Here is a 25,510-nt window from a genome sequence, read left to right as displayed (position 1 = left end):
ACCCCCTCAGTGTCTGCATGTCCCGACTCTCCCCAGCCCCAGTGTGAACCTCATGATGCAAGCCTGGTGATGCCCCCATTATCTCCTTACCCCCATTCCCCCCAGCCCTGGTGACACCCCCAAGGCCCAGAGTCCTGCTGAGAGTCCCATTACTCCCCTCCTCCAGGCCCCTCCAGCCCCGGGAATGTCCCTGGAACCTCCAAGCCCTGAGCTCCTCCAGTCCCAATGACATTCCCACCACCCGCTGACCCTGCAGCCCCGGCGCTGTCTCTGTGCCCCGAGCACGGTGACATCCCTGCTCACGGAACCCCGTGTTGCGGGTCCTGCCCCGCGGTGTCAGCCCAGTTGCAAGCCTCCCCAGCCCCGGTGGCACGGCGTTAACTCCGCGTGCAGAGCCCCCAGGCCCAGTGACGCCCCTGTACCCCGGTGCATGCAGCGCCCCAGCTCCAGCGCTGCCCCTGCGCCCGGTGACACCCCCGGTACCGCACACCCGTGACAGCGCCCGGAGCCCCCCGCCCCAGGGACGACCCTGAGCCCGAATCCGAGCAACCCCAGCACTGCTGACATCCGTGTTACCGCTCTCTCCAAACGCACAAGCCACTCACCCCCGGTACCGCCGTGCTCCAGAGCTTCCCCATCCCCGGCGCCCTCCCCGTTCCCGCTGTGCTCCCAGCCCCGCCGGAGCTGCTCCATCGCGGTGACACGGCCGGCACCGCCGTGCTCCGAACCCTCATCCCATGTGCCCCCGGTCCCGTTACCCCGTGTCCCGCTCCCCGCTGTCGCCCCCCGCGCCCCCCCACCTGCCGCCATGGCGCGCGCCGCCGGATCAACCGTCCCGCGCGGCCGCAGCCAATCAGCGGCGCGCTACCGCCTGTCACGTGTCCCCGCCCCGCCCCGCCCCGGGCGCTGGCCACGCCCCCCGCCCTTCCCCGCGGTCGCGCCGCGATCGCGCCGGAGCCGGGCACGGGCACCCGGGGCCGGGGCTTTGTGTGCCCGGGGCTCAGAGCGAAGGGTCGCCGAAGCCGGAGCGCTGCTGGGCGGCGCGGATCTCCCGCAGCAGCGCGTCGTTCTGCAGGCCGAGCTGCGGACAGGGGGAGCGGGGTCAGGCCGGGCTGCGGGCACTGCCCGGGACACGCGGGGACGGGAGCCGCTGAGCGGCTGTGCTGCCCGCAGCCCCGCGGGGCCGGACACGCACCTTGACGGTGTATTTGTAACACTGCTCCGCCTCCAGCTGCCGCCCGCCCTGCAACACAGCACCGGGGAGCAAATCCTGGCGTGCAGCAGGCGGGAGAGGACCCCCGAGACCATCAAATCCACCCATTCCCCCAGCACTGCCAAGGCCACCACTGAACCATGTCCCCTAGTGCCACATCCACACGGCTTTTAAATCCCCCCAGGGATGGGGACTCTGTCAGCACCTGACACACTTTCCATTGAGAAATTTTCCCAATACCCAACCTAAACCTCTCCTGGCACAGTTGGGGCCCTTTCCCCTCGTCCTGTCCCTGTTCCCTGGGAGCAGAGCCTGACCCCCACCCGGCTGTCCCCTCTATCAGGGAGCTGTGCAGAGCCACAAGGACCCCCCTGAAACTCCTCCAGGCTGAGCCCCTTCCCAGCTCCCTCAGCCCCTCCTGGTGCTCCTGACCCTTCCCAGCTCTGTTCCCTTCCCTGGACCTGCTCCAGCCCCCTCAATGTCTGTCCTGTCATGAAGGGGCCTAAAAGAATCCCAGGATTTAGGGTGCCTCAGCAGTGGCCAGCACCCCAGGAAAGACATGGGATCTCTGTGAAATGACATTTGTAAGAAGCTCAGCAGGGAGGACATGCCCTGAGGCAGTTGGTGCCTGAGGGTGCTGCTTTTGCCATCCAAGCACTCACTTTCCCCGAGAACAGCCCCCAGACTTTTTATCACAGAGCTCTACACTGGCTCTTCAGGTTCATGAGCAGATGCCAACCCCCACACCAGCACAACAAACCCCCCCTAAACCCCTACTCCAGTAGGCTGGCAGGGGCTGGGCACTCACCTGCAGGCAGATGAGGGCGAGATACCCCCACACTTCAGCGTTGGTGTTATTTAGGGCATTGGCTTCAGAGAGAGCATCTTCTGCTTCCAGCATCTCTTCCAGCTTGAGGAGAGAAGGAGAGGCATGGACAAATGACAAAGAGCAGGCAGAAAGGGCTTCCCAACTGAACGGGCATTGCTCTAACAGCAGAAGAAATCAGTGCAACAGAAGCTCCTAGGAGGGCTTCCCTGAGAGAAACATGGGGGAAAGGATTCAGGGCACAGACAAGGAGTTATCCTCAGGGCCAGAGCATCCAGATCTCCAGTCTGGAGCAGGAGCTTTCCACTGCTGACCCCCATGGGATCACACACTATTTCTAAACTAGCCTCCAGCTGTAAGGAAAGCAGCATAAATCCCTTCACCTCTGGGAACTGAGTGATCCAGCTCCATGAGGAAACATGGCTGTGCTCCTGCTCCCTATTCCTGCCATGCAGCAGCTCTGGGCATGCAGGGGTAGCTGGTCCCCAGGCCACCACTCACCTCCCTAACCTGATTCCACAGCCTCCCAGGAGGTAAACATTTGACCAAGTGGGAAACAAAGTTCAAATTCCTTCCCTGATTGCTTCCTCAGCCAAAATCTCTTGGAGGAACCTGGCAAGGTGTCCCTTGGGGAGATACTGCACTGCAGGTGGCTTGGCAGCCCTTCAGAAGTGCTGGATTCCTTTGGACAGGGAAAACACCGAGATTCCTGCCTGCTGACATCCCACTCAGTGCCTTGGTGACATGCAGGTCATGTGCAGGCAGGAACTCGGAGCAGAGCCCAGACTGTTTGCCATGACACCCTGGGAAGGAGGTGCTGGCAGGATCTGGGATGAGGGTAAAGAATGGCTGTTCCCAGAGCAGGAGCTGAAGGTGACACCAGCGGGGTGCCACACAGGGGCTGTCACAGCACACAGCACACAGGACACGATGGCCTTTGGGAGCACTGGCTCACAGGCAGCCAGGAGTTGCTTTAAACAAGGGGATCCTGCAAAAGCCAAGCCCCGTGTCCCATAGCACCAAGTGAAGCCCAGAGGACATGAAAGCAGCTGCACTCACCCTGTAGCAAGCGATGCCCACACCCAGCCAGGTGAGACAGGAGGCAGAGTTGTCACAGGCGAGCAGGTAGATGTGCTTGGCCCGGTCGTACTGCCAGGAGAGAGACAGACATCTACAGACAGGGGTTTGTCAAACACCCTGCTGCCATGGGGCTCAGACACCCACGGGCCCCACTGCTGCTGCAGGAGTGATTTGTTTTGTGGTAGCTTCCCCTCCACAGACCTGCTGGCTCCTCACCTCTTTCTCTTCCAGGTAGATGGAGCCCAGGCGCAGGTAGACAAAGTGCATATCCACAGCATCCTCCACAAAGCTGATGACTCGCTCGTAGCACTCCTTTGCATTGTCAAAGTCCTTCTGCAGGTAGCACAGGTGCCCTTTCTGAGCCCAGACATTTGGATTCTGTGCAACAAAAACCAGGAGTGAGACACAGACAGGAGAAACACCTGAGAGGGGGGCTGGGACACTGCAAGCAGTAGAAAGGAGGAGCTGAGCAGTGTTTCACTGTATTATCACAACTCCCTGTGCATTGCTCTAGGCTGGGGATGGTGTGGCTGGAAGCTGCCTGGTGGCAAAGGAAGGACCTGGGGGTGCTGGTTGGCAGCAGCTGAAGCAGAGCCAGGTGTGCCCAGGTGGCAAACAGGCCAATGGCCCCTGGCCTATGTCAGCCATGGCATGGCTGGCAGGAGCAGGGCAGGGCTTGTGGCTCTGTGCTGGGCACTGGCAGGGCCACAGCTCCAGTGCTGTGTTCAGTCCTGGGCCCCTCATGACAGGAAAGACAGAGGGGCTGGAGCGTGTTCAGGGAAGGGAACAGAGCTGGGAACTGTCAGGAGCACCAGGAGGGGCTGAGGGAACTGGGAAGGGGCTCAGCCTGGAGAAAAGGAGGCTCAGGGGGGACCTTGTGGCTCTGCACAACTCCTGACAGGAGGGGGCAGTCAGGTGGGGGTCGGGCTCTGCTCCCAGGGAACAGGGACAGGATGAGAGGAAACAGCCTCAAGTTATGCCAAGACAAGCTGAGACTGGATATTGGGAGAATATCTTCTCGGGAAGGGTGGTCAGGCACAGGCACAGCTGCCCAGGGCAGTGATGGAGTCACCATCCCCGCAGGGATTTAAAAGCTGTGTGGATGTGGCACTTGGGGACATTGTTTAATTGTGAACATGATGGTGCTGGGGAATGGTTGGTTTTGATAATCTCAGAGGGCTTTTCCAACCTAAACAATCCCATGATTCTGTGATATCAGGGCAGGTTTTATGGAGAGAGTTAAGGTCAGTGTGCTGCCTGCAGCAATAGGATCCCCCTCCAGCTCCCTGCCCAGTGTCCTGCCTGCACACAGCATTCCCAGGTGTCATCTTCCCCCTGCTTTCCTTTCAGTCTGCCTCCCCAAAGCCACCCTCCTTACAGAGAGCTCAATAGCAACCTTGTTTGTCATGAAACAGAACCCAGCTCCCCCACCCAGGGACAGAGGATCAGGATATACCTATTGAGACAGAAAAGAAAGGCAAATGCTGCAGAGGGAAAGACAAAGACAGGCTCAGAGATGCTGCCTGCCTGTGCAGGGAGTGACAGGAGGCTGTGACAACGGGATAACAAAGACAGCAGTGCTGCAGCCACAGCCTGGAGTGTCTGCCTCCCACTGAAATGCTCTGCCCTAGCACTGGAATGGCAAAGTGGGAACACAGCAGGGGCTCTGGGCTCTCACACACCAGCACTGCACGGGCATTACCAGGGGGTCGATGCGAACGGCCTCGCACAGACATTCCGCACATCTGGGCAACTCTTCCTGCAGCATGTAGGTCCAGGCCAGGGCCAGGTAGTAGGCACAGCTGAGGCCTCCCTGAAGGCTCAGCAGCTCGTGGGCCAGTGCCTTGTGAACAAACTGGGGAGGAACAGCACAGGTGGTGGTTAGGGGAGCAGGGACACCATGGACACCCGAGCAGGACAGGGCAGGAGAGCTGGCTGACAGCTCTCTGACTTCCACAAACAGAAAAGACAAAGGACATTTATTTTTCCCCTCTTTTGAGTGTTGGTCTAGTGGAAGGTATCCCTGATCTAGTGGAAAATGTCTCTGCCCATAGCAGGGGGTTGAAATTAGATGAACTTCAAGGTCCCTTCCAAACCAAACCATTCCAGGATTACATTTAGATGCTTTAAGCAACTCTTTCTGCCATGTCAAATTTAGGCAGGCAGCACAATGTGGCAACCAGAGAGGTCCCAGAGATGATTTGGTAGGACAGGCACATTCCACAGTTGATACAAAAATCACTCCAACATACACAAGTGTCTGAATTGAAGGAGTTCAGGCATCTTGGAAGCACTACAATAATGGGTCCCATCTCTGAATGCACCCTGTGCCATTTCTGAGCTGGCTGTTCCTCTGCAGCAGGCAGTGCTGGGCTGTGTGTCCACAGCCACACTGTGGGCTCCATACCCTGCCTGGCCACACTTTTGCATCTCTGGGCAGTGGTGGCTTTGCTCCCTCTTGTGCTCAGCCTCTGAAGTAGCCACGGCTCATTCCCTGAGGCCCAGAAAGGGGCTAGCTGGAGCTCTTTGGGAATAAACCAGCCTCCCTCCCCACTCCTCCTGCTAAACTGACCTGGACAGCATTGACTTTCATCAGGAATTCCACTGTCTTCATGAAGATTGTGCAGGGAGGTGGCTGAGGTGCTGGAGCTGCAAGAAAATGTGTCTCTGTCAGTCCCAAAGTCAAGTTTTTACTTCTGAAGCCAGAGCAGGTCCTGACATCCCAGTGGGGACAGAAAAATCCCTGCAAGAAGCAAAACCCAGGAAGTGGCAGGGGAGGCTGAAGCAGAGATTAACCCAGCATTTCTTTCTGAAAGACTTAAATTTTGTAGGAGATCTGGAAAGAAATTACACTCTTCACCCACTAATTTTCCAGTCCAAACCCAGATGAAAAAAGGTGGAAATTTATGAACTGTGATACAACTACAGTGAGGCTCCTGCCTCCCCAAACCAACCAGGGGGCCCTGAGGCACCCAGCACTGCCATTTCCAGCACCACTGGGGCTGTGGAGGAGGCAGATCCCACACCACACAACCAGAGGGGATCCCTAGAGACACTTTAAGAGTTGGCATCTCAGGAGGAAGAAAAGGAAGGTGCAGGGTGCAGTGACATGAGGTAGAGAGCTGCATCCACCTGCTGCCTGTCCATCCTGAGATGTGCTGCTCTGAAAATCAGAGTGAACCTGCTTTGCCTGCAGATTTCCCTGGCTCAGGAGAGACAACAGGCCTCGTCAGCACAGGGGCCACGGCTCATTGCTCTCACATTACTCCCTACCATTCGCACAGGACCATCTCCCAGCTCTCCATGTCCCCATTCCCAAACCTTTCAGGACTTCCTGCACTGCTGTAGCCTCTTCCTTGGATGTCACACCCTCCATGACTTCTGGCAGTTTGTCAGCTGAGTCGTCTGGAATCTTCTCTGGAATGAAACCCCCAACAACCATTAGGTGGAAAGCCATAAACTTCCCAGTTTAAAACATGATTCCACAAAAAAAAAAAAAAAAAGAGAAAAAAAAGAGAAAATAAGAGAAAATATTAAAGATCTATCATGTTTTCAAAGTTGGGAAGAAATGTTTTTGGAGGAGTCAATACCTGGGGCTGAGATTTTTAGCACAAGATTACCATGTGAAGACAGATACAGGTGTAAATGAGGCAGGATGAGAGGAAACAGCCTCAAGTTGCACCAGGGAGCTCTACGTTAAATGATAGTAAAAAATTTATTCACAGAAAGCGTGGTCAGGCACTGGAACAGGCTGCCCAGGACAGTGGTGGAGTCCCCACCCCTGGAAGAGCTCAAAAGCCATGTGGATGTGACAGGTGGGGATATGGGCTCGTGATGAACACAGCAGTACTGGAGGTCCTTTCCAGCCTTAGTCATGCCAGGATTCTATGAATATCCCTTTCCTCATAATCAGAAGGGACAAAAACCTGCATGTGTCATGAGCCTGCCTGCCTGAGGCACTGTGCATGAGTGGTGATAATGATAAAAATAAAACCAGTCAGCATTTCCTGCAGCCTGGCCAAGTATCTGGGACTCAGGACAGACAGTCTCAGCTCCGGCTGAACTCAGAGGGGCTCCAAAGGAAGCCTTGGCCTCAGGGTCACTGCCAAGCAGCTGGTTTGCCCTTTGGATTGCTGTGTTGGGAACTCACAGTGACAGTAGCTCACAGTCTGCATCTTCTGCATTTACCCTTTGTATTTCACCTCTTAAAAACTCTCCTCTCCTTCCACTGTTGACCACATGGATCCAGCCCTCCTTGCTGGTGTCAGGGCACCTCCTGGGTTTGCCTGTTACCTGGGTCTGTGCTGGGAGAACTGGGCTTTTTCTCTTCTCCCTCAGCAGCCTCAAGGATTCTCCTCTCCTCCTCAAGCTGTGCTCGCAGGAGCTTCTTAGCCTCACGGAAGTTCCTTTCTGCCTGAATGTAACTATTCTGCATCTCATAAAACAAACCTGTGGGAGACACAGAGCAGCATCAGCCGACACCCAAAGGAAGCAAAATCCTTCCCTTAGCCCTCATCTTGGAGCAGGGAGAAGAGGACTGCAGGCAGGAACAATGCTTGGCTCTACAGAAATACCTTGAGCATCAGACTGGCTTGGTTTTGTACCTGAGAGGGTCCAGGCTATGATGCTGGATGGCTCCAAGCAGCAGGCATTCTCAAAGAAAATCTCTGCCTCTTCATAGCGCTGCAGCTTGACAGCCACAATCCCACAGAGCAGCAAGCTGGGGCAGGGGCAGAGCAGTCAGCCTTGCAGCCCCAGCAGTGGTGTGGGGGATACACTCCACACCCTCCCCACCTCCCACCAGGAGTACTCAGCACCTTTGGGTGTGCTGAGGGTCCAGACAAAGGGCCTGCTGGAAGCATTCCAGGGCTTTGGTGGCGTCCTCGTACAGGAGGCAGAAGGCTCCATAGTCCAGCCAGGACTGGATGTGGCGCTGGTCCCGAGCTATCCTCTGCACAACAGAGATCATCACTGCAGCCAGGCTCAGCACATGCCATGGACTGGGCAGACAGTTCTGGAATGACCACAGCTTCCCTGGCCACCCCAGCCCAGTTGAGCAGGAATCAAGCCCTTGTCTATCACATGCAAAGGTGTTCCCTAAATGGGATCGTGCTGAAAGCCCACTTTGTCTGAGCCTTCTCCACGTAACACGTGTCCTCCAGCTCCAGCTGACACCTCCTAGGGCCCAGTGTCCCCAGAACTGATCCAGCAACTGATCCCATTTTCCCTGGCCTCAAGGTTGGAGTCCTCAGTGACCTGCCCAGGGACAATCTCACATCCTGCAGAGAGCAGCATCTCCCTGGGAAATCCCTCCCAAATCCTACTTCAGCCTGAGTATCCTGGTGATGCTCAGCTCCTTCCTCCCTCCCTCCACCACAGTGGGGGCTGGCTGAGCTGTGAGCAGTGGCCCCACTGTGATGTTGGGCTGTGTCAGTCCACACAGGTGATGGCAAGAAAGATCTGGGGCTCCCTCACCTGCTTGTGGAAGAGAGAGGCCAGTTTCAAGTCTTTGTTGGCTTCAGCCTCACGAGCAAAGAGCAAGAGCTGCTTCATGGTTGTGTTGGGTGGAGGGGCAGGAGAAACATCTTCCTCAGACAGGAGCTGGTAGGAAAGGAGACAGTGTTAGCCCTGGAGAAGGTTAGAGTGGTTTGTGTGATCCCAGTATGGCAGCAGGTCCCACACCAGCACTGCACACACTACAGACCAGTATGGCTGGGGCTGGCACTGGGAAGGGCAAGCTGTTCTGTGGTAGGACACACTTGTGCCACACAGGCACAAATATCAATTTTTACAAGGACATGGAGGGACAGGACAACAGGGAAGGGCTTCCCACTGCCAGAGGGCAGGGTTAGATATTGGAAAGGAATTCTTTCCTGTGAGGATGGGGAGGCCTTGGCACAGGGTGCCCAGAGGAGCTGTGGCTGCCCCTGGATCCCTGGAAGTGTCCAAGGCCAAGCTGAATGGGTTTGGAGCAGCCTGGGACAGTGGAAGGTGTCCCTGACCATGGCAGGGGTAGGATGAGATGATATTTAAGGTCTCTTCCAACCCAAACCTGCCTCTGATCCTATGATTATTCACAGCATTCCCTAGATCAAGGTGATGACAAACTTCAGTGGGACCACTCACTGGTGACCCCAGCTCCTGCTCTGCTCAGCCAGCCTCACCATGTGCCAGCTACAGCAGCTTTTTTATGGCATCTCACACCTATCTCAGGATTTTGAACAGTGGGATAAAAAGGCACTGGATCCCTGCCTGGAGTATGGCTCGTGGTCTACATGTGACAACTCCAGCAGATGAAAGCACGAGCCTGCTTCTGCCTTGAAGATAAAAGTCCTTCACCTGCCCTGGACCCACAGTGAAGCCATGGCCCCAGTCACCCCGATTTCTCCCTACCTTGTTCAGGGCAATGTGCATGTGGTCCACAAGGTACACATAGAGCTCACTAAGGAATGCCTGGAGCTGCTCCTTGGTGTCAAATGCTGTGGTCTTCAGGTATTTCTCCCTCACAATCTTCACCACAGAATACTGTGGAGAAAAAGGACATTGCACAAGGCAGGTTCACTCCCATGCCCCCACCAGCTCTGCAATCAGACAGAGACAGAACCTGAAGTTCCAGCTTCCGAGAAATAAATCCAGCCCACCAGTGATAAAAGCAAAAAAAGCAAGCAAAGGGGATTTCCTTTCCCACCTCCCTGACACAGTCTTTAGGGACAGCATGTGGATGGCTCATCTCCTCAGGACAGAGAGGGGGTCTCCAGGAAGAGTGTGGCTGATGCTGAGCAGCTGAGAGAGTGAAACCTCCTTTCCCTGCCAGGGCAGACTGGGAATGTGAGAGCAGCCAGCTTTGCCTTTCTCAGATTATAAGCATGGGGCAAATGGATGTGAGTAGCTTCCAATGATAGGAAGTGTTCTCTTGGTGTGGGGCCAAAGCAGCTTGGTGCCTGCTCCATTAGAGGGGAATCCTGTCCCCTCAGTGCTCACTTCAATAGCTCCAGGTGGCAGAAAAGGATTCTGGAGCACCACAGAGCAGCAGATCCTCACTGAGAAAGTGTCTGGACAAAACAAATAGGGAAGCAAAAAGCACAAAGAAGTCTTCACCTTAAGCTGTTCTTTAAAAGCAAAATATTTTCCAGACGTATTGAGCTTGTAGTTGAGCTGACGCTTTTGTTCCTCCATGGTTTCATAGTCCATCACTCCCTGGTCAGGCAGCTGCTTCCCAAAAAGCTCATGGTACTCCCTCAGGATAGCAACAGCAACACTGGTGACACGTTTGTGATAATCTTCCACCACCTAGGAAAGAAATAAATAAATTTCACAAGCCATTTATGCAATCAACTTTGGTATGTATTTGATTTGCCACAGCCCACGCCTCCCATTAACTCCACCTGACTCAAGTCTCAATTAGTCTGTCACACATCCTTTCCTGTCCACGCCTGAGGGCTGAGAAAATATCTGCAGGTATACATAAAAGAGCTCCTTCCTGCTAGGATTTTCCACCACAATCCAGTATTCCAGTCACTGCTATCTCTCCTATAGCAATATAATTGGCTGTGAGTAAAATATATCTCATTTACTGGGAGCCTTGAAACCCATGGCCAGCCCTCTTCAGCAAAACCTGTAATCTCCATCATCTTGATGCTCAAAAATTCTTGGTGACCTGAGAAAGGTCAGGGCTGATTCTGTTCAGGTTTGTCTGAGTCTGATGAAGCACAGGGACAAGACCACTTGTCTCTTGTCTTAGACAAGAAACTGTTGGGACTGCCCAGGATATAAATGTAAGGTTCTGGTAGCCTCTTCTCCCAGCATCCTGTTTCCTTCCAAACATCCCCCCATGGCTGCCTTCCCTCCCTTTGCTCCATCTCTTCATGGCTTCCCTTTGAATGGGATGTGAACACAAGTGATTAATGGGTTCCCAAGGCACACTGTTTTAGAGATAGCCCATACAGAAGTTTCCTTTTCTGTGTATTTCATAGAATATGTTGAATTGGAAAGGGATCCATAAGGATCAAGTCCAGATCCTGGCCCCGCACAAACACCCCAACAATCCCACCCTGGGCATCCCTGGGAGTATTGTCCAAATGCTCCTGGCAGCCTCAGGGCAGTGACCATTCCCTGGGGAGCCTGATCAGTGCCCAGCCACTCTTTTCCTAAAATCCATTAAAACCTCCCCTGACACAGCTCCAGCTGTTCCCTTGGGTCCTGTCACTGGTCACAGAGAGCAGAGATTAAAGCTGCCCCTTGGGAGGAAGCTGCAGACCCCAATGATCTCTTCTCCAGTCTGAACATTCCAAGTGACCTCACCACTCCTCCTATGCCCTTCTAGAGTCTTCACCACCTTTGTGGCCCTGCACCCTTGACCTCTTCAAACCTCATCCCCATGTTGCTGTGGGCTGAGAATGCAGACTCTGAGGGCAGGGTGGGGTGGCAAAATGGTGGCAAGGTCACAGGCTCTCACGTACCTTCTTGGCTCCATCTGTCCGGGTGGGCAGTGCAGGGCGGGGAGGAATCAGCTCCTTGACCCTGTCAGTGAGAGCAGAGGAGAGATCAGCAGATCCACTGCCAGGGATATTGGCTTGTGGAATGTGAGGGCTCCACCCTGCCATCGTGTCCCTGAGACAGCTCACAGGCACCTGGAAGGAAACCTGAAGTTTCAGTCCAAGAGCGAACAGATCCCTACAACTGATGGTTGTGGCTTGTCATACAGGGTTAACATTTACTGCTAACCCAAACTGCTCTCCTGGAGCAGCAGAGCTGTATCTTGGAGCTCCTGGTTCTGCAGAACAGGTGTAAGGAAGGAACCAGCTTGAGGAAAGCTCTGCAGAATTTGGTCACTAAACAGCCCAGACCAGCCAATCTATCAGTTCCAACGTCGCCCACTTTGGCTGTGGCACCCTCGGCCACACATCGACCCCAGACACCACCCAGCCCTGCCTGGGCCTCTGTGGAGTTACAATCACTTTCCATTAGGATTAGCATATTTTTAACTAAGATTTTATTAAGGTAAGGGTGGCTGAGCACTGGAGCAGGATTCTCTGTGGAGTCTCCTTCTCTGCATATACCCAAAAACCATCTGGACACAGAGTAATGTGCTCTGGGGAACTACACTTGAACATGAACGTTAGTCTAGGTGACCTTCAGGGGTCCCTTGCAAACTGAGTCATTTTGGTATTTTGGAATCAAAATCCCTGGTGCCAAACCAGCCTTAATGAATTAAAAATTTTTTCAACATTTGCTGCATGCTGGACTCCAGAACACCCTCAGTCCTCTGAACATGATCCATCCCACCAAGCCAAGGTGCCACGGGCCTTGTTCAGGTGCACACAAGCAAGGAGGAGTGACACTGAATCCACACACATTTCAGAAGAGTAGAAATGTATAAAATAGGCCAGGAAAAGGTCTGTTCTAAGAGGCATTCACCTTCCTCAGCCTGCTCCTGTTGGAAGACAGCAGGGAGCAGTGAGGACAACACATATACCTTCAATGAATGGATGACATTTCCGTTTGAGAGATACAAACCTGCACCTCTTATACCTTATCCATCTGCTGCATTTTTTTTTTTTTAATTCCATAAATTAGATGCTTTATGCTTTTATAACCCATAATACAGCAGGGCTGCCACTGAACAGGAACTGAAGTCTCAAAGCAGCAGAGATAAAAGAGCAGCTCTGCAGCAGAACAACATAAAAACTAACATAAAAGCTGAGGAATGGGTAAAACACCATGAGAAAACTTCTGGAAAGCTAAAAATCAGAGAATGGTCTGGTGAAGCAACAGCAGCACTACCCAGGGCAGTCCATGCTGGTGGCCAGGATGACCAAACCACTGAACATCACATGCAAGAGGCAAGCACATGGGGATTAGAGGGAAACAAAGCCCAGACAGGAACACAGACACTGCTGTGCTGCTCTGGTGTCTCTTGTTTTGAGAGGAATGGGAGGGAGATGCCAGCTGGGATGAACAAGTGTTTTCCCAACACACCAGATGCCATGTATAAAGCAGTCTGGCCAAATCCTCCCCCTGATTCCTGTGGGCTTTGTCTCAGGCCCTCTTTATGAAGGATTCCAAGGGGGGTTTGCTGTACAAGCCTCTCTCCAGCCTGCAGAGAGGAGCTGTCAGCCCCACAGCCCATCCTTACCGCTGGACCAGCTCCTCCCGCAGCCGCTTTGGGACCAAGGGCCTGTCCAGCTTTATCTCCATCACCAGGAACGTTCCTGCCTCGCTGTATTGCTGTGGAGATAAACATTGCTCTCTGTGTCGTGCTGTCTGCAGCCAGTGCTGGCACAGTGAAATACTGAGCACACAGCCACACATCTCCAAACTGCAGAGATCCAGCTTGTTTTATAACCCACCCTCGGAATGAGTTACAGCAGCATAATCCAGCTTGAGAAACCAGGCTAGGGAAAAGGAGAGAGCCCAGATAATCAATCTGCCTGCATAATGAATGTGCATTCCAGAAGAAGAAGACAAAATATGAAGGGATAATTTCAATAAATGCCTGACAATTTACAGAGACCTTCTAGCCCAGTCCCAGCCTGCTCTTCAGGTGGACGTCACTGGAAAAACTCTGGGACAACATCTACGTAAAACATCCCTTGTCCAACTCACTCTTGAGGAATTTAATTGTGTGAAAGGTGTGAGACACCAGCACAGTGATGCTCTACAGTCTCTCCTTCTCTTTGGAGAGACATAATTACCTGTCCTTCAAGGCTGAGATTTGTGACATTTTCAGATTCTCCAGTGCCATCTGACAACTGGATTTTGGATGCGTTGAGTAACTATTAGGAAAAAGAAAATAGGTCTCTTGTTTCAGACTCAATAAATCTTGAATCTTTGCAAGGTCAGGCAGCATGTCCTAGGATTTCAGATAATGGAAAGCTGCAGCTTCCTTACAAGAAGCAGCTCCAATCTCTGCTCTCTGTGACCAGTGACAGGACCTGAGGGAATGGCTGGAGCCGTACCACAGGTGGATTAGGCTGGATGTCAGGGAAAGATTCTTCTCCCAGAGTGTGGTTGGGCACTGTCACGACCCCAAGGCTACCAGAGCTCCCGGAGTGCTCGGACAACTGTCAGGCACAGGGTGGGATTGTTGGGGTGTCTGTGCACGGCCAGGAGTTGGACTCTTGATCCTTGTGGATCCCTTCATGTTGAGAAGATTCTATGGGTCTAAGATAATGAGTACCTCTCAGTTGGCTGAGGCAACTGAGACAACATCCATCCCTGGTTCCTGCATGTCCCAACTTCCATCAGAAACAGAGCATGCCATGTGCCTCCCTAGACCTTACCATTGCACTGGAATCTTTCCCTTCCTTTTGAGCCTTACTGGAAGCAGTTTTGGTAGCAGGAGAGTTGACCAACACTTCCTTGGCCAGACTAAGCTGTGACTTGCGATCCCGAAAAATACTGTACTGAATTTTGGTCTGAAAAATAGAGGCAACAGAGAGAATCAAGGGTCAAAGCAGGCTTCCTCACTCATTTGCCTTAACTTCTCTCATCACAAAACACACTGTCAGGGTCTTAAATGCCTTAAGTTTTGTAACCTCATTCTCTCCTCCTAGAGTTCAGCTGCTGGTGCTCCAGGCCAGCTCTCATCCTGTGTAGCTGTGAAGCCTCAGGTCATGAGGCTCAGTAGGGTCTCTCCATCCACCCTCAAAGAGCTGTGTTTTCACTAAGGACTGGCCCTTGATCCTTGCCTGAGATATGTGGTGAACATGTTGGAACCCAGATCCATGATCCTGAATTCCTGGTGGGATCCTAGACCTGCCTCACAGCTATGGATTTGCCTTGTGATGAGGGCTGCTGGATGAATCTGACTACTCTCACCAGGCCTGCTCCACACATTTTTGGGGGTCCCCACCTGCCTGACAGCATCTCTTGGCTCCCAGCACATTTTCTGGTGTGGAGCAGCTTCCCTGACACACATCAGGGAATTGCAAGGAATAGGTTTGTCAGACTGTGTGTTTACACAGTGTTTGACCACCTAGACAGGCTGTTCCCTCCCACACATCCTGGTTACAGGAATTGGGCTAGCAAGAGTTATGGGGATCCTGGGGAGAGGATAGAGCAGCTGTAGAGAAACATCTTAGACCAAGAGGCAACCAAAAGCACCTGGGAAGTAAGAAGGACTTCACTTACGACAGATAAATGGCACAGGACAAGCAGCACCGTGCAGCCAAGGGGTCATTATTCATGGCAGGGAAGCAGAGCCCAGCAGACACACTTGTGCCCAGCCCAGCTCTGCAGCAGCTGGTGGGAGCAGGGAGGCAGGAGAAGGGCTGGAATTCACCCAGCCCCTGCACCTGGACCACAGCCCCACAGGGAACATGGGGGGTAAAACCAGGCTGTACATCTGCCCTCCTGAAACAAGCTCAGCTCTGTTCCAGGAGGGAGAGGCTGTGGGAAAATGAAGATGTAACTGTCACTCCTAGTAACGGAGAGGGGAAAACTAAAAGACAAATAAACCTCGGTGAGCTAGAGCTGAAAGAGCTCCAGTGACAGCTTTTTTGGTGGTTGCCGGGGGTAACGCAATCCTTTTAAAGCCACTGTTTGCTCTTCCCAGCAACACCGCTCCCTTGCTCATGCTCCAGACTGGGGAGAGTGGATCATGCTGGCATAGGAGGCAGTGGAGTGAGATTCAAAGCCTTTCTCAGCCCCCAGACCTGCTCAACACCCCCCCGCAGAAATCCCCTGCCTAGCAGAAACCTGCACCTAAAAGCTTGTATCATTACTCCATTACCAGAAGGGCACTCAGGGTTCAGATCCAGCTCCAACTAGCACACTGTCCACCCTGCCTGCTCCCAAATACCCCCTGCCCACCCTGCCTGCTCCCAAACACCCCTCTGCCCACTGTCCCTGCTCCCAAGCTCTCAGTGCAAACCCAGCTGCAGAGCTGGAGCAGAGCCTGGTGCTCTCACCTTCTCAAACACCTCGCTGTCCTGGTAGTTAAAGACACGGAAGGCCCCTCGGATCTGCTTCACCCCAGGGCACAGCAAATGCATCATGTTGACATATGCCACACCATGGAAGGCAATCTGCTTGTCCTCATCTCTCTGGAAACACAGAGCAAGGGACTGAGATCCTGAACACGCTGTTATTCTCCTTAAGGGAACAAGGTCACCAATCTCATTAAGAGAAGGCCACACAGAAAACTGATGCACCTGATGAGCCCATGGTTCTGTCACTGGCACGCAGCCGAGACAACCTGGATAAATACACTGGAGCCATTCCATATGTAGAATATTAATTTTATCCCAATCCCTGTGGGGCAGCTTTTCTCTCTAATTCCTGCATTCTGCTGTTCCTCCGGATGGTCTTGTTGAGATACAGCTAGAAGATTATCAGCTGTGTGGTTAGAAATCCAGATGACCCTACCAGAGTTGTGCATCTCAGGTTGGACAGACACCAAGTGGCTTAGGAAGGAGGTGTGGGAGGCCTGATCATCATCAGAGCTGTAAAATCCTGGCACTGTGGGTGCTGAAAGGGATTTACACCAACTTATATGGTGTTGCCCTGGGATAGATTAGGAGCTCTCACACAACAATCTACTATGAGCAGAACCTGTCTCTAAAGGGCTGTTTCTCTGTTAAATCACCCTGGTTTAGATGCAAAAGCATAGCTTACCTACAGCCTGAGAAAGAATGCAAGAACTTCCTTAAGCTGTTTCAAAACCTCACTGGCCAAAGATCAGCTCAGTGAATTACTTTTAATTATCTTCAAAGCCAGACTGGACAAGCCTCTGAGACATCTGGTATAGTGGAAAGTGTCCCTGCCCATGTCAGGGGGTTGGAAGGAGATGGATTCTGGGGTCCCTTCCAACCCAAACTATTCTGTAATTTTAAAAGGCACCCTCTCCCTGTCCCCTTTCCAGTGAACTACCATAGACCATCAGTGAGAGTGATAAGGAAAAAATATGACCCTCTATCTATTCAACAGCCCTATAAAGCTGATTTTTCACAAAGCCTCCTGTTCTCCGACTCACTTCGGCAGCTTCAAGGCTGATTTTGGTATCACAAAGGCCTCAAGAGGAAAATGCCTGATAATGCAATGCTACTCCACAAGCCAGACCCCACTTTTACCTTGTCAAGTTTGCTGGCTTTCCCTTTGCCACCTGAGGACGTGAACATGCAGAGCTCCACGGGCCAGTAGCAGCACTCGGCAATGCGCGTCTGCAGGCTGGGCACAAAGCAGATGCAGGATGCACTGAGGAGATGCAGAAACCCAGCTGGGGAGCTCCACCACCCTCCTTTGTGCCCCAGCAGCTCCTCTTGGCTTTGCTTCTCTCTATTCCCTCAGCAAACACCCTCAGGCCATGGGAATACTGATTTGGGGCAGGCTGGATACATTTTCTTCTCTGCCCGTTGCTGTGTGGATTTATGGCACAGCCAGCTTTAAAACAACTGTGAGAGCAACACACTGGGTTTTCTCTCTCCCCCAGTTACTTAAGAAATAAGTAAGAAGGAATGTGATTAACTTTGGTTTAAAACCTGAATTGTACACAGCAAGTGGATCCTGAGCTTGCATTCAATGTGGCTGGTGACTCTGACACCAGCAGGCAGGTGGATGGATGTGAAGGAAAAAGAATTTAAATAATCAAATGAGATAGAAGTGAGTATTTCCACACAAGGAGTAATTTGGCTGTGAAATGCGCAGCCATGATGCAGCTGAGGCCAGAAAATAGCAGGATTCAAAGATAAATGGAACACTCATCCTGATCTTGAGCATATCTGGAGCTGCTAAAGGCAACACTTATCCAATAAAAAAGCAAATGAAGAGTGCCCACATGGAGTGAAAGGTTTGAATGTATTTGGAATTCAGTAAAAACTTAATTAGCAGCTCAGAGGAGAACTGTGGATGCCACTCTAGTCCATGTCTGCTCACCATAACTGCTGCCCCTTCCTTCAAACTATGCAGGGACCAGGCCCCAGCCCCAGATGCTGACAGCAGGAGAGAGCATTTGTGGCATGGAAACAGCAGCTCCAGATAATTCATCTCTTCCCAGCACAGCAGAACAAAGTTGCTGCCAGCAGTTCAAGGCACTTCAAGAGCTGTGCCCTTGCTCAGGTGAATGCTTGTGGCCAAGAGACAGCCACAGCAGCCATGGGAGGTGAGGCAGAGCCACAGTTTGACCCCTAAGGGGTCTGAGAGCACCTGTATTTGCAGCTCCTTGCCTCAGGCCATTCTGAGCATGTTCTGGGCTGGGTTGCCCAGGTCCCTTACACAGCCACTGCAGCAGCGTCCAGGAAACAGCGCATTTCCGTGTCCCACACGATTCTCTTCATGCTCTCAGCCTGGATCCTGAATTCCATGTCCTGTGAGAAACAGCATGCAGTCAAAGCCAGGACAGCAAACTCCACAGCCTGCATCATCCTCAAAAGTGTCTCTGGGAGAGAATGTGAGTCAGACAGAGGTGTCCAAGTGCCCATAGCCAGGACAGCCCCACAGAGAGGCTGACAGCCTTTCCTGCAGACACCATCAGCGTTAAGTGCCTGGTTCATGGGAGATAACACAGCTCCCAGCCCAGCAGCTCAGTGTGGGTGTTTTCTGGGACCAGACCTGCCACATTCTCCCTTGGGATGTCTCCAGCAGTGAGTCATCATGTCTGCTGCCCCAGGGGATCCACCCTGTGCCTGTGCTGGACACTGCACAGTGACCACCCACCTCCCTCTCATATCAAGTCTCTCCATCACTCCTTGTTGTCTTCCAAACTTTCCAGTCCTTCCTCACCTCTCTTTTGGTGAGCTCTCCATCCTCATCCTCATAGGGCCCACCAACAATGAAAGACTCGGGTATATTCAGAGCACCAGGGGCCAGGATGGGATCTAAGGGCCAGTTTTTGGGCCGGGGCAATGGCTCTTTTTCACCATCAGCCTTCAGGATGCCATTCTTGAAGAGCAATAGCAATTCTTTCTAGAGAGGCAAGAGAAACAAAGGATTTGCATTTCTAACAGGAGCGGGACCAAGAGCCAGCTGCTCCAAGCTGGGATAACAAAGCAAAGCAACAGTACAGGGTGCCTGGCTTGGAAAATGCACTCCACCACACGCATACAAACAATGGAATAAAAATAAAGAGCCACGTGGAAAAAACCCTGCCAGTTTGAATCCAAATCTTTCCAAACAGACCTTTGTTTGTGTTAAAGAAACACGTCACACCACAGAGACTCTGAGATCTCCCACTGAAGGCTGCTGGTGGCACAAGCACGGAAGCTGTGCACTCCACATGCCTGGACACTTGTTCCATAGGGTGGAAGAACAACCCAAAGCCAGCCAAACCCCCTGTCACTGTGCCTGGACCATTCTCACCTCGCCAGCTGCTGGTATTTGCAAGCAAGCCATGCAGTTTTGCTGGGCATCAGGGTTAAAGGCTTCAGGGACAGAATAAGCTGCCTCCAGCGTGATGCTCAGGAGGTTCCCACTTGAGAACTGGGTGGCAGAGAGCAGGAGCTCTTTGGTGCTCACTGTCACTTCAAGGCCAGCCTGTGAGACGAAGATAAAATCAAGCCAGTAAACAGCAATTATAACTTGCCTGCTCTTAGGGAGAAACCCAATGCCAGAACATATAATGTTATCTTGTGCCTCATCTTCGATGTAAAAGAAAACAGCCCAGCACAAGAAAGGAATCTCAGGACCAATTTGGCTCAATTGTGGCATTTGTTTGTTTAAATCACAGCCTGGCTGAGGTATGGCATATGCCCCAAGGGTCTCCTAAAATGAGCAGTGGAGAAAGAGGCAAAGTCTCATGAAAGGAGCCACAGAGAAAGAACATCAAGGGTGGAAAATCATGCTTTTCCCCTGGTGATTCAGAGAGCCACAGCTTTGCCTCTGCCCTATCTCCATGCTCTGTGTGCAGCCTTTAATTACCTGTCCCAGCCCTGGATGGATGGTGTGTGAGGGAAAACCAGCTGGCCAGCATTTATTACCTGTCCTCCCTAATGAGTGCCCCCCACCTTGCTCACTGTGAACTCCTCTGAAACACAGATCTGTTAATGGGATATCCACCCCTCCAGTTTGCCCCCGGTGCTCATTGCAGGCAGGCTCAGCAGCAAAATTGGACACATTTTCCCAGCCTCATACTTCATTCCCTGTTTCAGTCACTGAGTACTTTGCAACCTGCTGAATGAATAAGGACCTTGCAGGAAAGGCAGTCAGAGTTTGTACAATAATGGACTCAGACATTTTATCTGCAGAAAGGAAGGCTAATAAAGCTGGGCAGGTGACCCTGCCACTGCCTTTGGGGAGTTTTCAGCACTGTGGTTTCCAACTTTGTAATTTTCTGCAGAGCAATTGGGTAGCTGCACACATTAACATTTCCCAGCACGACCTCACCTATCAGAGGGAAGCAGGGACAGACGTCAGAGGGAGCAGGGAAAGGCCTCCAAGCCTGTAACATATAGGGCTGTACCACATCCGCGATGAGCCAGGCAGCTGAGTCATGTTCTCCCTCCCATTAAAAAGCAGCAGAAAGCTGAATGAGGGAAGGAACAGTTCCAAATTCCACATACCATGGCCTCGGGGTGAAGGCTCACTGATGGGGAGTCAGGCACTGCATACAAAGGAGCAAAGACCTTCAGTGAATGCACTCCTGGGAAAAAAACAGGAATGAGAACAGCCTGAAGTGAGACCCTCTGCAAAGAATCACAGTCATGGAATGTGACTGGGTTGGAAGAGACCTTAAAGATCTTCTTGTTCCAGCTCCTCGCCATGGGAAGGGACACTTTACATGAGGCAAAATCATGGTCTAATTCTGAATGCTGAGCTACCCTCTCTCCCCCTGAGTCAGATTTTGCAGAGGTATGAAGGCTACTTTATCCAAAGGAGACAAAATGTAGTCAGGGGTCCATAAGCAGAGATTACAAAGTGCCAGGGAGCAGGGAGTGGGCATGGAGGCTGTGAAACTTCAGTGTTGTACCTTGCAGCAGAGGTAGAAGGTCCACCACAGCTTGGCCAAGAGGAGTGATTTTCTCTGGTTTTTTCTTCTCCTTTGGCATCACTTCTAGCACTGTCACTAGGGAGATAAAAAGAGAGGAGCTGGCAGAATTCCTTGGACCAGCAGGTCAGGCACCAGGGAGGGTCTGTGTGAGCTCTGGCACAAGCTCCTCTTCACCTCCCAAGGCTGACAAGCACAGCAAAGCCAAAGGAGCATGGGCCAACATGAAAGGGGATTCTTCCAGCTGGCAGAGATGGACAAGAAGTGCTGAGAGCCTCCCACCACTGCTGCTGACGTGCTATTCCTGAACCAGTGACTCCTGCAGCGACAGCACCCAGCCCCGAGGTGGGAAATCTGGAACCAGCTACTTACAGAGCAGTGGTTTCTGCACAAGGACATCCAAGGAGTTGGGCCCATCGGGGCTGCACTCAAAGCTGGTGCTGAAGTCGTATTCTGCTGTGCCATCTGGCAGCACATCAGTCTTGGAGGAGTCTCCCAGGACTGCTCCGTTGTACTCCACACTCACCAACGTAACCAGCAGATTGCTTTTGAGAGTTTTCTGTCAAAAAAAGAGCTCAGAGAGCAGCTGGCTCTGCAGCAGCATCCCAGCATCAGAGTTCCTCTGGCAGCAGCTCAGGTCAATGACCAGGACTGGGCTCACTTGTCTGTTCTACCACAGGAATGAGGAAGAGGAGCAGAGCTTGGCTACACTGAGACCTCACCATTCCCTGTCTTTAGGAGGGAAATTTCCTGTTACACCATGCTGTGATGCGCCAAAGACTATCAGGAGCTGTGGCAAGGGAGATAGAGAGGTTCAGGCTTCACCTCAGGAAAGACACATCTAAAACAAGTCCCAAAATACTCCACTGAAATTTCTGTGCTTCCAGGAAGCTTGAGACCTTTGCTGTCTCCTAAGAAAACAGTTCCTGAACTACAGGGATGAGCTTACAGGACACCTGTGGTTGTCCTGAAATGGACAAGAGAAAGCAGCCTCAAGTTGTACCAGGGGAGGTTCAGGTTGGGTATTAGGTAAAATTTCTTCACTGTAAGGGCAGTCAGGCACTGGCACAGGTTCCTCAGGGAAGTGGGGGAATTCCCATCCCTGCAAGTGTTCAAACGACACGTGTATGTGGCACTTGGGAATATGCTTTAGTGGTGTCCTTGGCAGTGCTGGGTTAAAGGTTGGACTTGATGGTCTCAGAAGCCTTTTCCAACCTAAATGATTCCATGATTCTATGAAATCAAAGGAAGGGCTCCAGCAAGCTCTTAGGGAGCTCTGCAATTTGTTGTTACACTACCTTCATACCGCTTGCTTTATTCAGAGATGAGTAAATTCAGATTTTACTTTGAATTTCAAATGTCTAAACAGAGGGGCTAAAACAGGGCTGGAGAGGGACAGTGAGGGCACAGCACATGGCAGTGGGGACCCACACGGGCAGCATCGAGCACCTCCACAGCAGAGGAAGTGCTGGGCAGCAGAAACACAGTTTAGCTCTCAATCCACAGAAAAGTGTTTGAACACAAGGACCACTGTACCCAAACCCAGCTTTTCCTTAGTGCTGAGCCACAGGGATGCCTACCCCGCCCTCAGCTCCCTCTCTCCCTGTCACTGGGGTAATTAGTTCCATGCTGGTTCTTACACAAAAAGAGATCTCTTTCACTTGGTTTTAATTTTCAGCCCTTCTCACTGTCTCCTTGAGCATACATCCTATGAATGGCTAAACAGAAGAATCCAATTAACCTTTCCCTGTACCATTAATTATCCAAGACTCCTCTCTCATCCTTTTCTAAGTTGCCTCTAATTAAGCAGATTCCACACTTATAGCTAGAAGTGGATTCCACATTCTTACACCCAGATTTTTTTTTCATACTGTTGCTGTGATTATTGCCCTTTTGTAACACCTCCTCCCTTTTGTACAGCCCTTTCTCACGGCGGAGCAATCAGAACCACAAAGCAACATTCCAGATGCAATCAATCCAGCAGTCTTTTCTTCCCAGCTTTGTTTATCCTCCTCTCACCTCATACCTCACCTAAGCTGCTGTTTGCTGAATCCATCAGTGTAAGAGGTACTTCAATACTACAATGTGAAAGCCTCAAGCAGGTGCTTTTGGATTGCTTTTTCTGTCTGCTGCAGGAGCAGAAGCAGGGATTTGCATGTTTTCTGCTTGCAGCAGGAGCTGAGCTTCTCCTCCACATTCCTTCCCAAATGTCAGTTCCTCTGGAAGACTTTAAGGACAGCTGGGTGCATCACATGGAAATCACAGCACTGGTGGTTTGATTGGCACCAGCTCATAGCCTTGAACTGGATCCACTGCCTTTTTAAAACCAGAGCCACCCTATTGCTTCCAATATGATTTACACAGCTGGAGCTGGGATGGAAATCTGGCTTTACACCCAAGGTGAGGTGCTTTCACAGGTTTTTGTCTCACTGATCACATTTTTGCTGTGTTCTGCTTAAAAAACCTACCATTTCCATACAGTTAGAGGAAGCAGAGAGATACATTTCACCCCAGTATCTCTGGCCTGCTGCTAGGGAGGTGTGTTCCCCAATTTATGTGCCTCACAAGATTTCTCCTCTGTGTGAGCTCCTCAGCAGGGAGCAGGAAGCCAGTGTGGCATTGCTGAACCTCTGATACTCCCACCACTCCTTCCTTTAGCCTTATCACCCCCCGCCTGCTCTCACAGGGGATCCCTGTGCACACAGAATTGCTCTGGCCTTGTTTATTAAATTAGTAGAGATATTTTCAGAACTTTACCAGGTTCTGCGCATTCACGACTGTGATCTGTACTGGTATTGGCTGTGATATGCTGGGAAGAGCTGCAGCAGCAGGCTCCTTCCTACCAGTCAGCCCCGCAGGGACCTCCATGGCTCTGCAGGAGAAAGAATGAGGAAAGAAACATGAAACTGCTCCATTCCTCTCCTAGATACCTCTGCAGGACACAGCATTGCAGGCTGCAAGCGCTATTCAGGGCTTGGCTGTCAAAACACCATTGAAAGCACAGGGCTTTGGCAGTGACGAATCTCTCACGAGGGGCAGGGGGAGGACTGGGAAAAATGTAATGTGAAAATTATCCATCTCTGTAAGCTTCACCCAGCTGCAGCTCCCAGGAAAGATTTGTTGTGCCAGGCTGCTCTTGGCTCCTGGTACATCCCTGGCTCTCTTTTACTCCCTTTTTAAATTAATGGTGACCCCATGGGCCAAAGGCCAGCGGCCACCAGCCCATCCCTTCATGGCTCCTAAATGCCGTGGGCACCAGGCTCCTTCCACTCCTCAGTGTGGGAATCCAGAGCTTCCCTCTGGCTGCCCTGGAAGGTCTAGGAACCTGGCAGGGGGTCAGGAACCCCCTGGACAGAGCCCCCAGAGACGCTGTCTGTGACCTCTGTCCATGGAAAAGAGTTTTCAATCTTACAGGATGAATTACCAGCTCTGAGGGTTTGATATAAGTAATAATTAAGTGTGGCACGGGTGCAAAAGTAAAATTTTAGGATTCTAGATGAGGGGTGCAAAGGGGACAAGATGGAGGAAATTGGGTGTGCCTCGTCCTTTTTCTCCTTCTTCATGCCCTCCATGTCTCACTGTGGTGTTGGCATTTTTCTGTTGGTTCAGGCTGGGGACACACTGTCCAACGTAGGTGACAGATATTGGCACGTTATTGTAAATGCAGCCCAGGGAGTTTCTGGTATTTAATGTTTGTCACATCCCACTGAGGGCAGAGCCCCACACGCTGCCCTGCAGGACAGAGCTGGGCAGGGCAGCAGAACATGTTAGAGATAAACAGAATAAACAACCTTGAAACCAGCACAGACCAATTATGGCTTCTGCTTTGGCAGCGGGGCTGACAGAGACTTTCTACAATCTCGGAATCATCAATACCACAGATTCTGACACCTCAGGCTCGTGAATCCCTCAGGACTCCCTCAGGGCTGCGCAGGGACCCCACGGCCCCCTCGCCTCACCCCAGGGCCTGGCAGCGCCCTCAGGGCAGCACTGATGGGCCCGGGGCTCCTCTCACCCTGCTGGGCTCCTGCAGCCCCTCACCGACGGCCCGGGGGTCTCCAGCAGCCCCTCACCCACGGGCCTGGCGGCTCTCCTGCCCCAGAATGGGGGGAGAACCTAAAGCCCCTCACCGACGGTCCCGGGGGTCTTCCCGAACTAGGGTGCACTACAGCCGAGGTGCTCTGCTGACCCGAGGGCTCCTCACCCACAGGCCTGGAAGCTCTCCTGCCCCAGAGCGGTCCTGCAGCCCCTCACCGACGGTTCTGGAGGCCCTTCCGCCCCGGGGGGATCCTGCAGCCCCTCACCGGGAGCTCGCCGGGGCACCGTGCGGCGCCGGGGCTCGAACCTGCGGCTCGCCCGGCCCGGCGGAGGGCTCGCGTCCCGTCACCACAGCGACGGGGCCGCTCCCGCAGGCCCCCGAAGCCTCGCGGGACCCCGGCCCGGCCCCGCGCGCTGGGGGCGTGCCCATGAG

The 25,510-nt window shown here is 52.5% G+C and overlaps 2 protein-coding genes across 7 annotated transcripts in view; both read right to left on the bottom strand.

Moving 5' to 3' along the window:
* The window catches only part of WDR90 (WD repeat domain 90), a 32,742-nt gene extending 31,826 nt beyond the window's left edge, over positions 1-916 (bottom strand). The window contains exon 1 of the mRNA XM_085592503.1: positions 801-916. Coding sequence (XP_085448629.1) covers positions 801-810 — 10 coding nt within the window. The 5' untranslated portion in view covers positions 811-916. The remainder of the gene's footprint in view (positions 1-800) is intronic.
* Positions 22-25,447, bottom strand: CFAP70 (cilia and flagella associated protein 70). 6 transcript variants are annotated; one of them, XM_085592519.1, is made up of 28 exons: positions 25,244-25,436; positions 23,797-23,911; positions 21,412-21,598; positions 21,022-21,117; positions 20,615-20,694; positions 19,416-19,589; positions 18,840-19,022; positions 18,333-18,424; positions 17,192-17,288; positions 16,031-16,165; positions 14,402-14,536; positions 13,814-13,894; positions 13,255-13,346; positions 11,579-11,639; positions 10,218-10,409; positions 9,513-9,644; positions 8,595-8,720; positions 7,937-8,070; positions 7,724-7,839; positions 7,413-7,568; positions 6,441-6,536; positions 5,692-5,768; positions 4,822-4,974; positions 3,336-3,497; positions 3,099-3,188; positions 2,022-2,123; positions 1,196-1,243; positions 22-1,081 (listed from the first exon to the last, which is right to left on the bottom strand). In XM_085592519.1, the coding sequence occupies exons 2-28, from the start codon at positions 23,905-23,907 to the stop codon at positions 1,001-1,003; spliced, it is 3,189 nt and encodes a 1,062-aa protein (XP_085448645.1). In that variant the 5' UTR covers positions 23,908-23,911; positions 25,244-25,436; the 3' UTR covers positions 22-1,000. The 6 variants fall into 6 exon arrangements, with proteins under 6 accessions (XP_085448645.1, XP_085448640.1, XP_085448641.1 ...); XM_085592514.1 differs by lacking the exon at positions 13,814-13,894 and having other exon boundaries at positions 25,170-25,447; XM_085592515.1 differs by lacking the exon at positions 13,814-13,894 and having other exon boundaries at positions 25,294-25,440.
* Positions 25,448-25,510: the final 63 nt, after the last annotated feature.

The sequence above is a fragment of the Lonchura striata genome, chromosome 14, assembly GCF_050655825.1.
Source record: "Lonchura striata isolate lonStrDom1 chromosome 14, ASM5065582v1, whole genome shotgun sequence".
Classification (NCBI taxonomy): domain Eukaryota; kingdom Metazoa; phylum Chordata; class Aves; order Passeriformes; family Estrildidae; genus Lonchura; species Lonchura striata.
Note: the sequence above shows the minus strand (reverse complement) of the source record. Positions and strands in the feature narration are given on the sequence as shown.

What these genes read in the sequence shown, in the direction of transcription:
- CFAP70 (XM_085592519.1), bottom strand. Translation starts at nt 23,907, where the DNA reads ATGGAGGTCCCTGCGGGGCTGACTGGTAGGAAGGAGCCTGCTGCTGCA. An exon ending in ACAGCGAGGTGTTTGAGAAG is followed by an intron (nt 14,537 to 16,030) that starts GTGAGAGCACCA and finishes TCTATTTTTCAG; the next exon opens with ACCAAAATTCAGTACAGTAT. An exon ending in TCTACCTGGAAGAGAAAGAG is followed by an intron (nt 3,189 to 3,335) that starts GTGAGGAGCCAG and finishes CTCTCCTGGCAG; the next exon opens with TACGACCGGGCCAAGCACAT.